We start from the raw sequence: 13255 nt of genomic DNA, 5'->3' as shown, positions 1-13255 counted from the left end.
TGAGATGACCGTTTGATATCAAGAAGGATGCTAAGGGCAGATACTTGCACCTTTAATGTAGCAGGTGCTAATTCTTTAACAAAACCATCTTTGAGAAATTCTCACACATCCGGCACACTGGCAGATATGGGATCCATGTGCCCTGCCCAATAAATAAATTTTTTTCCAGATTCTGTAATAGAGGAATTATTTTTCTGGCCTGGATTAGAATGTCTATTACTTCATCTGAGAACCCTTTGGATTTCAGTAATTGCCTCTCAGTCTCCACGCCATTAAACCAAGGGAGCTTGGATTTGGATGTAGAAACTGGACCCTGATGTATGAGGTCTGGCCTGACCAGTAATGGCCATGGACGTTCCAGCAACATTCTCCGTGCTACAAGGAACCAGGGACATGCCGGGAGGACCGATTTCACCTCCACTTTTTCTTTCCTTATTTTCCTGAGTAACTGAGGGATGAGTGGAAAGGGAGGAAACACGTACCCCAGATTGAAATTCCACTGCATTGACAGGCCATCTATCCCTAGGGCCCTGTTGTCTCTCTGACGAGAGTAGAAGAGGGGTACCTTGGCATTGCTTCCTGTGGCAATCAGGTCTATTTCTGGTGTTCCAAATCTGCGTTGTACCAGTTGAAAGACTTCTTCGTGCAGCTCCCATTCCCCTGTGTGGACTTGGTGTCTACTTATGTAACCCGCCACTACGTTGTCTTTGCCTGCTACGTGAAGGGCTGAGAGAGATCTCAGAATCGCCTCTGCCCATTCCATTAGAGCAGTTATTTCTGCCAACATTGCTCTGCTCTTGGTACCACCTTGCTTGTTTATGAAGACTACCACAGTCCTGTTGTCGGAGAAGACTCATAGATGCTTGGCTCGTAGATAGGGCTGGAAGTACTGAACCGCACGCCAGACTGCTCTAATCTCCAAGATGTTTCCCTGAAGAATTCTCCCTTCATCTCGCCAAGTGCCCTGCGTGACCATATCTTGCATGTGAGCACCCCAGCCTAGTGAACTGGCGTCTGTGGTAAGAACACACCAGTCTGGCACCAAGAGAGTGACACCTTGTTTTCTCAGGCCTGGGAGCTGCCACTAACGTAAGGACTGCCTCGTCAACCTTGAGAGGTTGAGTTTGGAGTCTAGAGACCCCACTGCGCAAAGAGGTTTTCTTGAAGAGCTCTCTTATGCCATCTTGCCCACGGGAGGATCCCTATTATTGAGGAAAAGATTCCTAGGAGGCGCAGACACGTTCACACTGACATAGGAGGTTGGATTTGAACTTGATGCGCTAAGGACTGGATTTTGTCCGCCCTCTCGAGAGAGGCAGACTTTGTCCATACGTGTATTTATTTGCACTCCTAGAAAGCAAGTTGTTGTGACGGTATGAGATGGCTTTTTGCTATATTGACTAACCGTTGCAGAAACTGGATTACCTGGGATGTAACCTCCAAGGCTGCTTCTTCTGACTTTCCCGAAATTAGAATATCATCCAGATACGGCCACAAGGTCACTCCTCTTGCCGAGTGCCGATTTGAGCACTATAAGGACCTTGGTGAATGTTCTTGGAGATGTTGAAAGGCCAAATGGAAGGCAACTGAACTGGAAGTGGCGCCCTTGAATGCAAAATCTCAGAAATTGCTGGTGATATGTGACCGGAATATGGAAATATGCATCTTTTAAGTCTATTGCCGTCAGAAAATCTCCTGTTTCTACTGCTTTGAGAATGGAGTTGACAGATTCCATCCGGAAATGTTTTGCTCACACATAGCAGTTGAGAGCCCTTAAATCTAGCACTATCCTGAAGGCACCTGATGGTTTCTGGACGAGGAACAGTCTGGAATAGCACCCCATATCTTCCCGACCTGATGGTACTGGTACAATAGCGCTTGTTTTCACCAGGCCTCAGGCTTTCCTGCAATGCCTACTGTTCTAGGAAGGACGAAGGACTTCTTGACTGAATAAATTTGTTCCCTACAGGGTAGGTATGGCATAGTCCTTGGTGACTATCTCCTGGACCCATTTGTCTTGTGAGGTATGAATCCAAACTTTTGCAAAGTGTGATATCCTGCCGCCCACTGAAGTTATTGGAGACTGGATCCTTAGATAGTCATTGGGGTCTTTGCTGTCCTTGTTTCCCCCTTTTTGGTCTGAAGGACTGAAAGGACTGTCTTGCCATATTATCCTGTTGTCTAGAATATTGACTCCCTGGCCAATAGGCACGGGCTTCCTTAAACTGTTGCTTTGGAGAATAAGAAAGGAAACGTCACACCTTTCTGTCCTGTGGTAACAGCATTGCCACTTGCTAGGATCTTCATTAGATTATCCAGTTTTTCGCCAAACAAGAAACTGCCTTCATATGGAAGTGTTGTCAAACGGCTTTTAGATTGATGATCTGCGCCCACGGACGTAGCCAGAGCGCCCTTCTTGCTACTACTGCCGAAGTCATGCTCCTGGAAGAAAACACAATCGTATCCAACGCAGCTTCACACAAGAAATCAATGCTTTTCTGCATTATCTCTAAGGATTTCAGAAGATACAATCTATTTATTTGATCCTCAATATCCGTATGTAGAGTATTGGCCCACAGCCTCAGGGCTCTAGCTACCGAAGCCATGGTTTTAGGGTTACGCCTGAGGCGATGTGTAATTTCCTGAAGGAAGTCTGATAACCATAGCATCTTTTAATAGACCCCCATCATCCCATGGGAGAGTGGCCCTTGAAGATAAGCCAGCTATGGCTGAATCCACCTTAGGCACCGAACACCATTTAAGCACATCTTCATCCTGAAAAGGGTACATGTAATTTAGTCTCCCCATGTTAGGATGACTTTTGTCTAAAGCCTGACATTCTTTAGCAATCAAGTCTTTAACCACCTTATGCGTATGGAACACTCCAGATTTTACTTTGTGCTCTGAAAACAATGCATCCTGCGGTTTGATTGGTACTGCTGGCTCTTCAATACTTAAAGATTTGTTAATGTGTTTAAGTATAATATTCACAGTATACACATTAAACATTCTAGACTCCTCTTTCACCTCAGCCTCACTATCCGAGTCTGAATCCCATTCCTGAGTAGAGCTGAATGTTTCAGAGGACGGCCCTGGCCTCATTTCCTCCATATCTTCCACTATAGGGACCCTGGCCCTTGTTGTTCTCTGTACTGGGGCCTTAAACTCCTGCATCATTTTAACCATCCATGAAAAGAACTGCCTGAATTGATCAGGTGGGGCAGGCTCCTCTACAGTTTCCGGGGTGCATGACACACATAATGGATGGGTACAATCCTTTGGCAATCTGCTATCACAGGCTGTGCACACACGATTTTTCACTTTGCATTTAATTTTTCCCTGCACAAGCTCCACAGAGATACTGTAAACACACAGAAAAGGAACTAAGTAACTAAGAAAAATAGAGACCCCTTACTAAGGGCTTACCTTGGGGTGTCCTACAGCTTTTTTGGGGTGGGCTCCTGGTCCATAGTGCACTATCCAAATGGCTGCTAAGTTCTGCAGCATCCAACACCAACCAAAATACTGAACCTCATATATAATGGGCTGCAGCTGCTTACATACGGTGCCTACTCTCGACAACATCATAGTGAGTCTTAGAAGATTATTATGTAACCCGATTCCTCCTACAGGTGAGCCTGAACAGAGAACAGCGCTGCCAGCAGCTCGGCTGCGTAATGCATGCCCGCGCCCTCCGTGCACAACCGCCGGGAGTCTCAAAGAATTTATAAGAGAAAACTCCCGACCAACTGCCCGGCTGGAACTGCACACACTTCCCATGCAATTCATGCAGTTTCAGGCTTGCGCTGATATATAAATAATACTATTATCATCTTATTTAAAAATCAAATAATTTATAAACCTTTGGTCATCCATCATCATGAGGAAAGGTAAAGAACTGACAAATGCAAATGGTTATTTATCTCCACAAATCAAAATTGAATATACTTTAGCGCTATCAAGACAATAATTAAGAAGTACAAAACCATCAAAACCATGATGAACTTACCAGGAAGAGGACACAAGTGTAGCTGGTCAACATGCACAGGTAGGAAGAAGGTAAAGGAGGCAAAACAAAGCCCAATGCTCACAATTAGAGAGCTGCAGCGCCCGTTTGATTTGGAGACTTGACAATACAATCATAAGACAGTACCTCCATAGCAACATGCTATTTCCACTGGTACCAAATATGGTGGTGGATTGTTGATGTTGTGGGGCTGTTTTGCCACCAATGTCTCTGAGGCCCTTGTTAAGATCAATGGCATAATAAACTCTAAAAAGTATTAAGACATTCTATCAGAAAACATGGTTACCAAAGCTAGAAATGTGAGAATAAGATTTAGGTGGAGTTTCCAGCATGACAACAAGCCCAACATTGAAAGAAACTATTGGCAGATAATTAAACAAAAATTTTGCAATATATTTTTCTAGTCAGCCCAGTCGCAACTAGGCAACCATGCCAGAGGAGGATATACCAAGGCCTATAAACAATGGATCCCCAAAAATACTCATCTCATAAGAGGTATTACAATTAAAGCCTATTTTTACATGTTCTTGGTCATAACATGTAGCTCTCTAGCGGAGTCGTTAATTTAATAGTGCTTTTTTTTGTTCATCTTTATAAAGGGTGCTTACGATTCTGGAAACTATTGTCTAAGGGTGGGTGAAATATTAAAAAAGGTGCGCCAAAAGCTAGAAAAAAAATCTTCAGAAATATGACTGAAATCGTGTGCTTCTATTTATTAAAAAGATTATTTATTTCACAAATAAAATAATTGTTACAAAAACTAGATCCTGTTATACTGTCTCGTATAGTAGCCAGAACAGACTTTGAACTCAGAGTAACCACATCAAAGATGCAAGTGCTAACCGAGAAAGAACATTGGTACTGTAGACTGCTATTGAGAAGCTGGAGCATTTTGAGGCTGACTGACGAAACGCGTCAGCTAACTTTGTTTCCAGGATTTGCTACTAATATTTATATAGCGGAGATGAACAAGGACTAATTAGGATTCCTATGGTGCCCACATCTTATCTTTTTTCGGATAGTGTTACAGCATTCACGGTATTTGTATGAGGAGTCCTACTCCCTGCTATGAAACCATTGCAATCACAGCTGTATTGCTAATCGGAAGAGGGTATTTCCTTTCCCTAACAGCTACTGTGTTAGACAGTGTAACAGGATCTATTGGCCTTGTATGAGAATCATTACACCCTTTATTTTAGATTCATTACAACTGTGGCTGTATTATAAAAGAGAAGCGGGGATTTCGTTCCCTAACAGCCTACCTGCTACATTGGGCGAGATCGTTTTTATTCTCTCTTTTTTTTCTTCTATTTCTAACAATTCCGTGAAAAAAGCTGTTTGTATAGATCCAAGTAGGTTGGAGCCCTATCGATATGTAATAAAGTCATTATGTTTAAAAAGGACATGCATGCTGTGGACATCAAGTGTTTTTAAGAAAGGAGTGGACTGGCCACCCACTCTTTATTAGTATAATCTCTTGAAAAAGCACATTAATAGAGATACAGAGTATTGTTTCGACAACTTTTTTGTTAAAGGTGTATGCATGAGTATGTTGTAGTTTCCGAATCAGTTTGTTGATTTTTGTAAATCTATTCAGTAGCATTTGAATCAAGTTGTTTATTATAAGTTATTTTTCAGATATTGATATCTGTTTATATCTAGTTTTTTTACAATTTTATTTGTAAAATAAAAAATACTTTTAATATGTAGAAGCACACGATATCAATCATATTTCTGAAGATTTTTACTAGCTTTTGGCGCACCTTTCTTATTGTTTCAGGTACTGTTTTTATTTAAGGATTGGCACCCCTAAGATAGGTAGCGACAATAGGTCCTTATATTATATAGTGTGAGCACTTGAGAGATTATTCTTATTTATATTACCTGTCTATGGGTCGTTTGTCTGGATTGCCCTCTACTATCTCTGCTACTTTTCCCTGACTTCCCTGTTATACTTGATAGCGATTTATCACCAGCCTTATTTGGTGGATTGATGGTCATACTCCAACATGCCAGTCTCTAGGCACATAGAAAGGTCACTAGAATGATTGGATAACTGACACAGGCCAGAAGGTGTTGGACTTGAAAAAAAAAAAAGAAATTATACACACACACACATTATATATATATATATATATATATATATATACATACACACACACACACACACACACACACATACATGCATTTATAATCTAATGAATGTTAATAATTGTTGCTTTGATCAGATTACTAGTGTATTTTACAATTTTTCTTGAGGTAATATCTGGAACACATTTATGTAGCATTCTCTGTAAAGGTCGGTGTAGGTACAAGGGGTCTCCAAAATCACCCTTGGTGGTCACCCTCCACATCCCCACAGAGCTAGAGAAGACTACTGGAGGTACCACTATTAAAGAATAGTGAGTAACAAACACACACGTGCAAAATCAACTCATAACAACTCTCCTTGAGTGAGGAGAGGGGGTGCCCACACCTGCTAATTACTGAATTGAGGTGTTTCAATCACACCCGTTGCCAGAAGTGTATAAAATCAAGCAACTCCATTTGCAAACATTCATGATACAAAATAGGTTGTTGTAAAGAGATCAGTGACTTCAAGCGTGGTACTAGGATAGGATGCCAACTTTGCAATAAAACGGTTCATGAAATTTCACCTGTGCTTGGATATTCCACGGTCAACTGCAAGTGATATCATTAGAAAGTGGAAGTGTTTAGGAACAATAACTCAATCACGAAGCAGATGACCATGTAAAACCACAGAGCGGGGTCAACGACTGCTAAGGTGCATGGTGCGTAAAAGTCACCAACCCTCTCCTGATTCCATAGCCGAAGAGGTCCACTGGTATTAATGCAAGTACAAAAACTGTGCAGCGGGAGATTAATGGAATGGGTTTCTACGGCCAAGCAGCTGCATGCAAGCCTCACATCACCAAGACCAATGCCAAGCGTCAGGTGAAGTGATGTAAAGCACACCTACACTAGACTATGGAGCAGTGGAAATGTGTTCTGTGGAGTGACGAATCACGCTTCTCTGTTTGGCAGTCAAATGGGCGAGTCTGGGCTTGGCAGATGTCGGGAGAACGTTACCTGCCTGATTGCATTATGCCAACTGTGAAGTTTGATGGAGGAGGGATAATAGTATGGGGCTGTTCTTCAGGGGTTGGGCCTGGCCCCTTATCTCCAGTGAAAGGCAATCTTAATGGTTCAGTATACCAAGTCATTTTGGACAATGCTATGCTTCCCACTTTGTGGAAACAGTTTGGGGAAGGCCCTTTTCTATTCCAACATGATTGTGCACCAGTGCAGAAAGCAAGGACTACAAAGACATGGTTTAATGAGTTCGGTGTGGAAGAACTTGTCTGGTATGCACAGAACCCTGACCTCAATCCCATCAAACACCTTTGGGATGAACAGGAACAGATTGCGAGCCAGGCCTTCTCAACCTCATAAATGCTCTATAGAATGAATGGACACAAATTCCCACAAACTCTCCAACATCTTGTGCAAAGCTTTCCAGTAAGAGTGGAAGCTGTTATCACTACAAAAGGGGAACCTATTTCATACTAGAGTATATGCATTTGAATATAATGTCAATACAGTCCCTGTTGGTGTAATGGTCAAGTGCCAGAATACTTTTGTCCATATAGTGTATATAGAATAACTCATCCACACACCCGGAAATGAGTGGAATGCTTCACAAGGAGAGACAGAAAGAAAAGAAATACAAACCGCAAACAAAGCTAAGAAATTCATATAGAAATTACTGAAGTGGCAACAGTTGAAAACAGGCAGGAGAACAATCAAATAATTGAAATACCTAGAAGCTCAGGGTGCTGCATATATGTAAATGACACAAGTGGGGAATCTGGTTTCCAAATACTGGAGCCACGCTCCCAAGTCACTAGGAAACAGATCTGAAAGGGAGTCTTAGCCATGTCATGCAGCTACCTGGTTACCCTATATTGCACTACAGTGCTGCCTAAGCAGAGTCCTAGGGGTAAATGTATCAGTTTTCCGGCGGGTTTGTAAAAACCAATCAGATTCTAGCTATCATTTATTTAGTACATTCTACAAAATGAATGCTACAATCTGATTGGTTGCTATAGGCAATGTGACTGGATCACTTAAATAACTTTTGGTAAAAATTAATTTAAAGCAAATAGCGTAGGGCACTTATTTATGTAATTGCACGTGCACTTATTTTTGATATTGTGAGATAGGAAATCATTATATCTGAGACCAGGGGAAGAAATCTGTCTATTGTTTAACCTTGCTAAAGGATATGCCTATTTTTGAAGGATATATCAGATACAATAAGCCTGTGTTTACCAAGCCTTTGGTGTATTGCGATATGAGGAAGTAGCTTGTTTTGGGTTTTTTGTTGTTCTGTGGGAATGGGTATTCGGCGACTCTCTGAAGTATTGATGCCAGTCATACCTTTTGACTTGCTAGTGTGTCTCCTGCCTCTGAAATAAGATCCAGGAAATAACAGCAAGGTTTTTAAGAATTTCATAGCCAAGTACAAATATTAGTGGCTTTGCAATGCATTTAAATCCATGTTTTGGTAATAAGGGTTACATACTGATTCTAAAAAATAGCCTGTGTCCAAATCTGTATAAAATGCACTGACTTGTACACTGAAATGTATCATTCTGATGTTCCATCTGACCTGACCACCGATACCTTAAATCAGTGAAACTGTCCTTGCAAGAACACTTGAGCAATAAACATAACTCTGCTTTAAAGACCTGCTTGACAACTTCTTCAATATTGTTGTAATCCTGTGACCTGCCGATTAGACCCAGAAATCGAATTCGTTCTCCGGCTGTCTGAGGTTTGGACCCAAGCTTTTCCAGTACCACCGCTCTGCCTGCTACATGCAGCTCTGGTCAGTGTGATAGGCCAGGGAGGATCCATCCACAGCAACCCGGATCCATAGTAAGAGGTCCGGAGTTACCAGCCCAAGTGTACCAGCACAGGGGTACACTAGCAGTGACAGTTAACCAGAAGTAACGTGGTTCTGAGCACCATAAAGGAGTTCAGTGGTGGCAGCATTATAAGCCCCCCCTACTGCGGCAAGAGGGCGCATTTGATATAACGAAAGGAAACGGTGACAAAGTAAGCCCAGTCAGTTCCCAGCAACAACAGACAGGGTGGCATAGGCAGTCCATCCTGTCACAGGCAACATCTCCACTTTTCAAACCCGCCGGAAAACTCTCAGCTTGATACATTTACCTCCTAGAGTTTCAAGTGCAATCACGCTAGTCTGCAGCTAAGATGACGACGGATCAGAGGGTTGTATTGGCAAAATATAAAGTACATAATAAATGTAAAGATGTATAAACCTATAAGGGCGTATATGGCTACCAGGGGAAGTTAAGCCTGGTGTAGCCAGTGCAGATAAGAAAAATGGAGGACAATCTATCATGGGCACTTATTAGGCACCAGGAAATTGCACACAATGTCAACAGAGAGTGTTGCAAAAACAAAGCATACTCTCAAGGAGGCCTTCATGGAAAAAGTAAATAAAAATAGATTTGGCTGTTGGTTCACATGTTTGCTTTTCATCCAGTTGGCCTCTTCACAGTTCTATGTGCACCGCCTTTGCCTCGTTGGGATTCTGGCGCCTACTTTACCCCTTTTCCCTGTTTTTGTCCACTCGACCCGTGTTTTTACTTGATGCTGTCCAATACATGTTTATCTATAGTTATTAACAAACGTTTGATTGAAACCATTGCTACTCAAGGAGTTCACACAAGTTACTGAAAGTAGGTTCACAATTGTTTTTTTGGAAAAGAAATTAAATGATGGATCATCTTGAACAATAAATTAATGAAAAAAGTATATAATTGTGTGTGTTATTTGATTCATTGGGTTCTCTATCTATTTTTAGGACTTCGATGGAGATCTGATATAAACACTTTTAAGCCTTTACTATATTGTCATGGGTGAAAGGCAAACACAAATCTTCCTCCTAGCCATGTATGTCCGTGAAATCTATACACTACACATGGGCACACATGAGGCTGTAAAGATCCCATTGTCTGCCTGTCAAGTTAATGAAAATTGATCTGGCAGGAAAATCCTGTTGGTATAATCTCTCATCTCACAAGTCACATAAAATTGTAAAAGGATGTTACATAGATAAGCACCACGCAAATGATTTTACTATGCATATGAAGGTCAAAGTAAAAAAATGCAACCATAAGACTGTAGCTTGATTCCCCTAAAACAATGAATTTAAGAATGTAAAAATACAGTACCACAACTGGACTTCATTACAACCACAAAAAAACTAAATTTTTCATCAAACAAATAAGACTTGAATGACTATATTCTAGCTAAGAAACATAGTTGTAAATCATGGCATTTAATCAAGAACAATGATAGAGGTTTGATAAAGATCCTGTATTTTACAGGAATATTGTATCGTCTCTTATATTAAATTGTAATGAGGCTGCTAGTTAGTATCACAGCTCCACACACTTCATCTTGGAATGATTTAACAAGATTAGTGTTAGAGGACCTTCAGCCCACCCTTACAATTATATAATGCTCAAAATATTATAGCAACAAGTACAGGGCAATTTTATACTTAATGTTTGTCAAGAATGATGTGTTTGAATAATTACACATTGCAATTAGCCTTTTACTATTAGTACTGTATATATCCAAGCTGCCTGACAGGTATTCTTTAAAAGCAGACCCTTACCAGGTGTAATATATTAATGTAGATATAAGTTGAGAAGAATTTTCAAACAAAAAAAAAATTATTTATCGTTAAGTTAATAATAAAGGACTCTAACCAAATTCTTACCAGGACACTCATTGCAAGTTTGTATTTCCTAAGGAGTTTTGTCTGTTTCAGATTTAGTCTGTAGTTTTTTAGTTCTTTTTTTAGCAGACTTTCAATGCGTGATGTTATTTTCATTTTGGGTCTGAGACGAACTTTGTGGTTACCAGGAATAAGAATTTGGAAACAGAAAGGGCAAATTCCATTTTCTTTACATTTCACATCTACAATAAAAAAATATAAACATTTATATGATCGATAAAATAAAAACAAACATTCATGTACATATTTCAAATAATAAATATAAACAGTAGCATTGTGATCTATGAGGAAATAGTTATTCTTTTGCTATTAATATCCTGTTTATCTTATTTCTCTGAGGAAAACAGGAAAAATTACAGAATGTGTATGTACACACGGTCCTGAATCTACCCTTCTGTGCTTTGCACTGTTGAACATTTGCTTAATGCATTTTGGATGATTAAAAATAAGTATTAATTCCTATAGCAAATACATCATATGTACACACTGATCTTCTATCTGCCTTCCTAGTACTTGAAGTGCAGCTAAGGTCCATGTTCTTGGAGCCTTATTTCTTTCTACTCAAAGTTTTAAGATAAGAGGATTTTTGTATTTACCATTAAAGCCATTTTTCTGGTTCCATTTGGAGGACACAGACACCTTAGTGTTATGGAAGGCTCGCTGGAGTGGCCGCATTTAGTTAATTATTTAAATTTGAATTGAAGCTCCTTCACCTCTTAACCCTTCCTCCCATGGCCAACCAGTTTTTTTTTTCTAACACAGCCCCATATAATAGGAATGAAGCAAACAAACAAGAATAATAACTCTCAAACAGACCAACACAACCTCAAAAAGAACGTAAAAAGCGTATGAATGCAGTGTTCAAGTTTAATAATTGGATGAAAGTGGTAATCAGCAATTTCTGTTCACTACTTTTGATTGTGATGCGATTAACACGCAATTGAATTATTATCTTAACATGTAAATAAGTTTAATCTATTTTTTTCAGTTAATATAAAATATGTGGTGAAAAAGGTAATTAATGTTTCTAACATGTTAATTAGGAGTGTGGTATCATTCTGTTCACAATCACATGAGAATGTTTCCAGTAGTATTTATGAAGCATTTGCACCAAATAGCAACTTCAGAAATGTCATAAAAGAACCAGTTTATATAAGTCTAGAGGAAGAAGCCTGAGGAAGGAAACCTGTCCACAAATGGAAAGATGACCCCCCCCCACTTCAAGGAACAATGGCCAGAGGACTCAGCCAATGGGGCATTGAGTTCTTACGATGTTATGACCCATCAACCTATGGATGTGGACCATAATACTGTATACTGTATATCTTTGTGATGTTCCAAAAGAGCTTTGACTTATTTTTAAATCAATTAAAACTTTATTAAAGTCCATTTAAAAAGGAAAGATGAACCCCTATGATTTCCTGAGTATAACCTAGTTGCGAAATTAAAAAGCTTAATTATGTGATCGTGATACAGTGTAATAAAGAAAATGTGTTTTAAAATGGTAGACAAGCTACCAAGCCTCGCTATGTTAATACATTTGAATTATATTAAATAAGGCTGTAAACCAGAATTTATTAATTATTGCAATAAATATATTAATATACAAAAAGGGTCTCATAATTATTTGAATTATCTACCCTAGATGTTTTATCAAAACTTAATGATATCACAGTCAATAAGAATACCAGACTGACATCTTATGATGGAGTCCCTTTATACAAATATCTCCCATCAACATGTAATCAACGCAGTACAATACTTTTTAAACACAGATGCCCAAAACGACTTTCAAACATCAACTTTGAAGTTCTGATTGAATAAAAATTAGTTAAATTTTTTATGAAAAATATTATTTGCAGACCAGAGGAACTGCAATTGGCACAGCGTCTGCGCCAACGTACACCAATTTGTTCCTAGGGTGGTGGCAGAAGGAGCTTATTTTCAATGAATACAATGAGATGTACACTGGGCATATTATTTTATGGCTAAAGGTACATAGATGTTTTAATACTATGGGAAGGGGAAGAGACCCCTTTTTCACAAGTTTACCAAAAAACTGAAAGACAATAATCTAAATTTACAACTAACCTCCGAAATTAATGAGAAAAAAAAAATCAATATCCTTGATCTTAAAATTGAAATACAGAATGCAAATTAGAAACAGATGTTTTCAGAAAACCTACTGCTACAAACAGCCTACTACACTAAAACTAGTGCTCACTTTCCATCTGTGATAAAAGGGATCCCTAAGGGTGAATGCCTTAGGAGAAAACAGAATTGTTCTGACAGTAATACCTATAAAAGAAGATCAGAAGTATTACAAAATAGGTCAAGACAAAGAGGCTATAGTAACACATCTATACAGAAAAGCAATTTGTGCTGTAAAC

The 13255-nt window shown here is 39.5% G+C and overlaps 1 protein-coding gene across 1 annotated transcript in view; it reads right to left on the bottom strand.

The window, feature by feature from the left end:
* Nucleotides 1–11044, bottom strand: part of RMP24 (ribonuclease MRP subunit p24) — a 29341-nt gene extending 18297 nt beyond the window's left edge. Inside the window, exon 1 of the mRNA XM_075194155.1 lies at nt 10848–11044. Within this exon, the coding sequence (XP_075050256.1) occupies nt 10848–10961 (114 nt within the window). The 5' untranslated portion in view covers nt 10962–11044. The remainder of the gene's footprint in view (nt 1–10847) is intronic.
* Between the last annotated feature and the right edge of the window lie 2211 nt (nt 11045–13255).

This window comes from Mixophyes fleayi, unplaced genomic scaffold, assembly GCF_038048845.1.
Source record: "Mixophyes fleayi isolate aMixFle1 unplaced genomic scaffold, aMixFle1.hap1 Scaffold_1781, whole genome shotgun sequence".
NCBI lineage: Eukaryota > Metazoa > Chordata > Amphibia > Anura > Limnodynastidae > Mixophyes > Mixophyes fleayi.
This window is presented reverse-complemented; position numbering and strand designations above follow the sequence as displayed.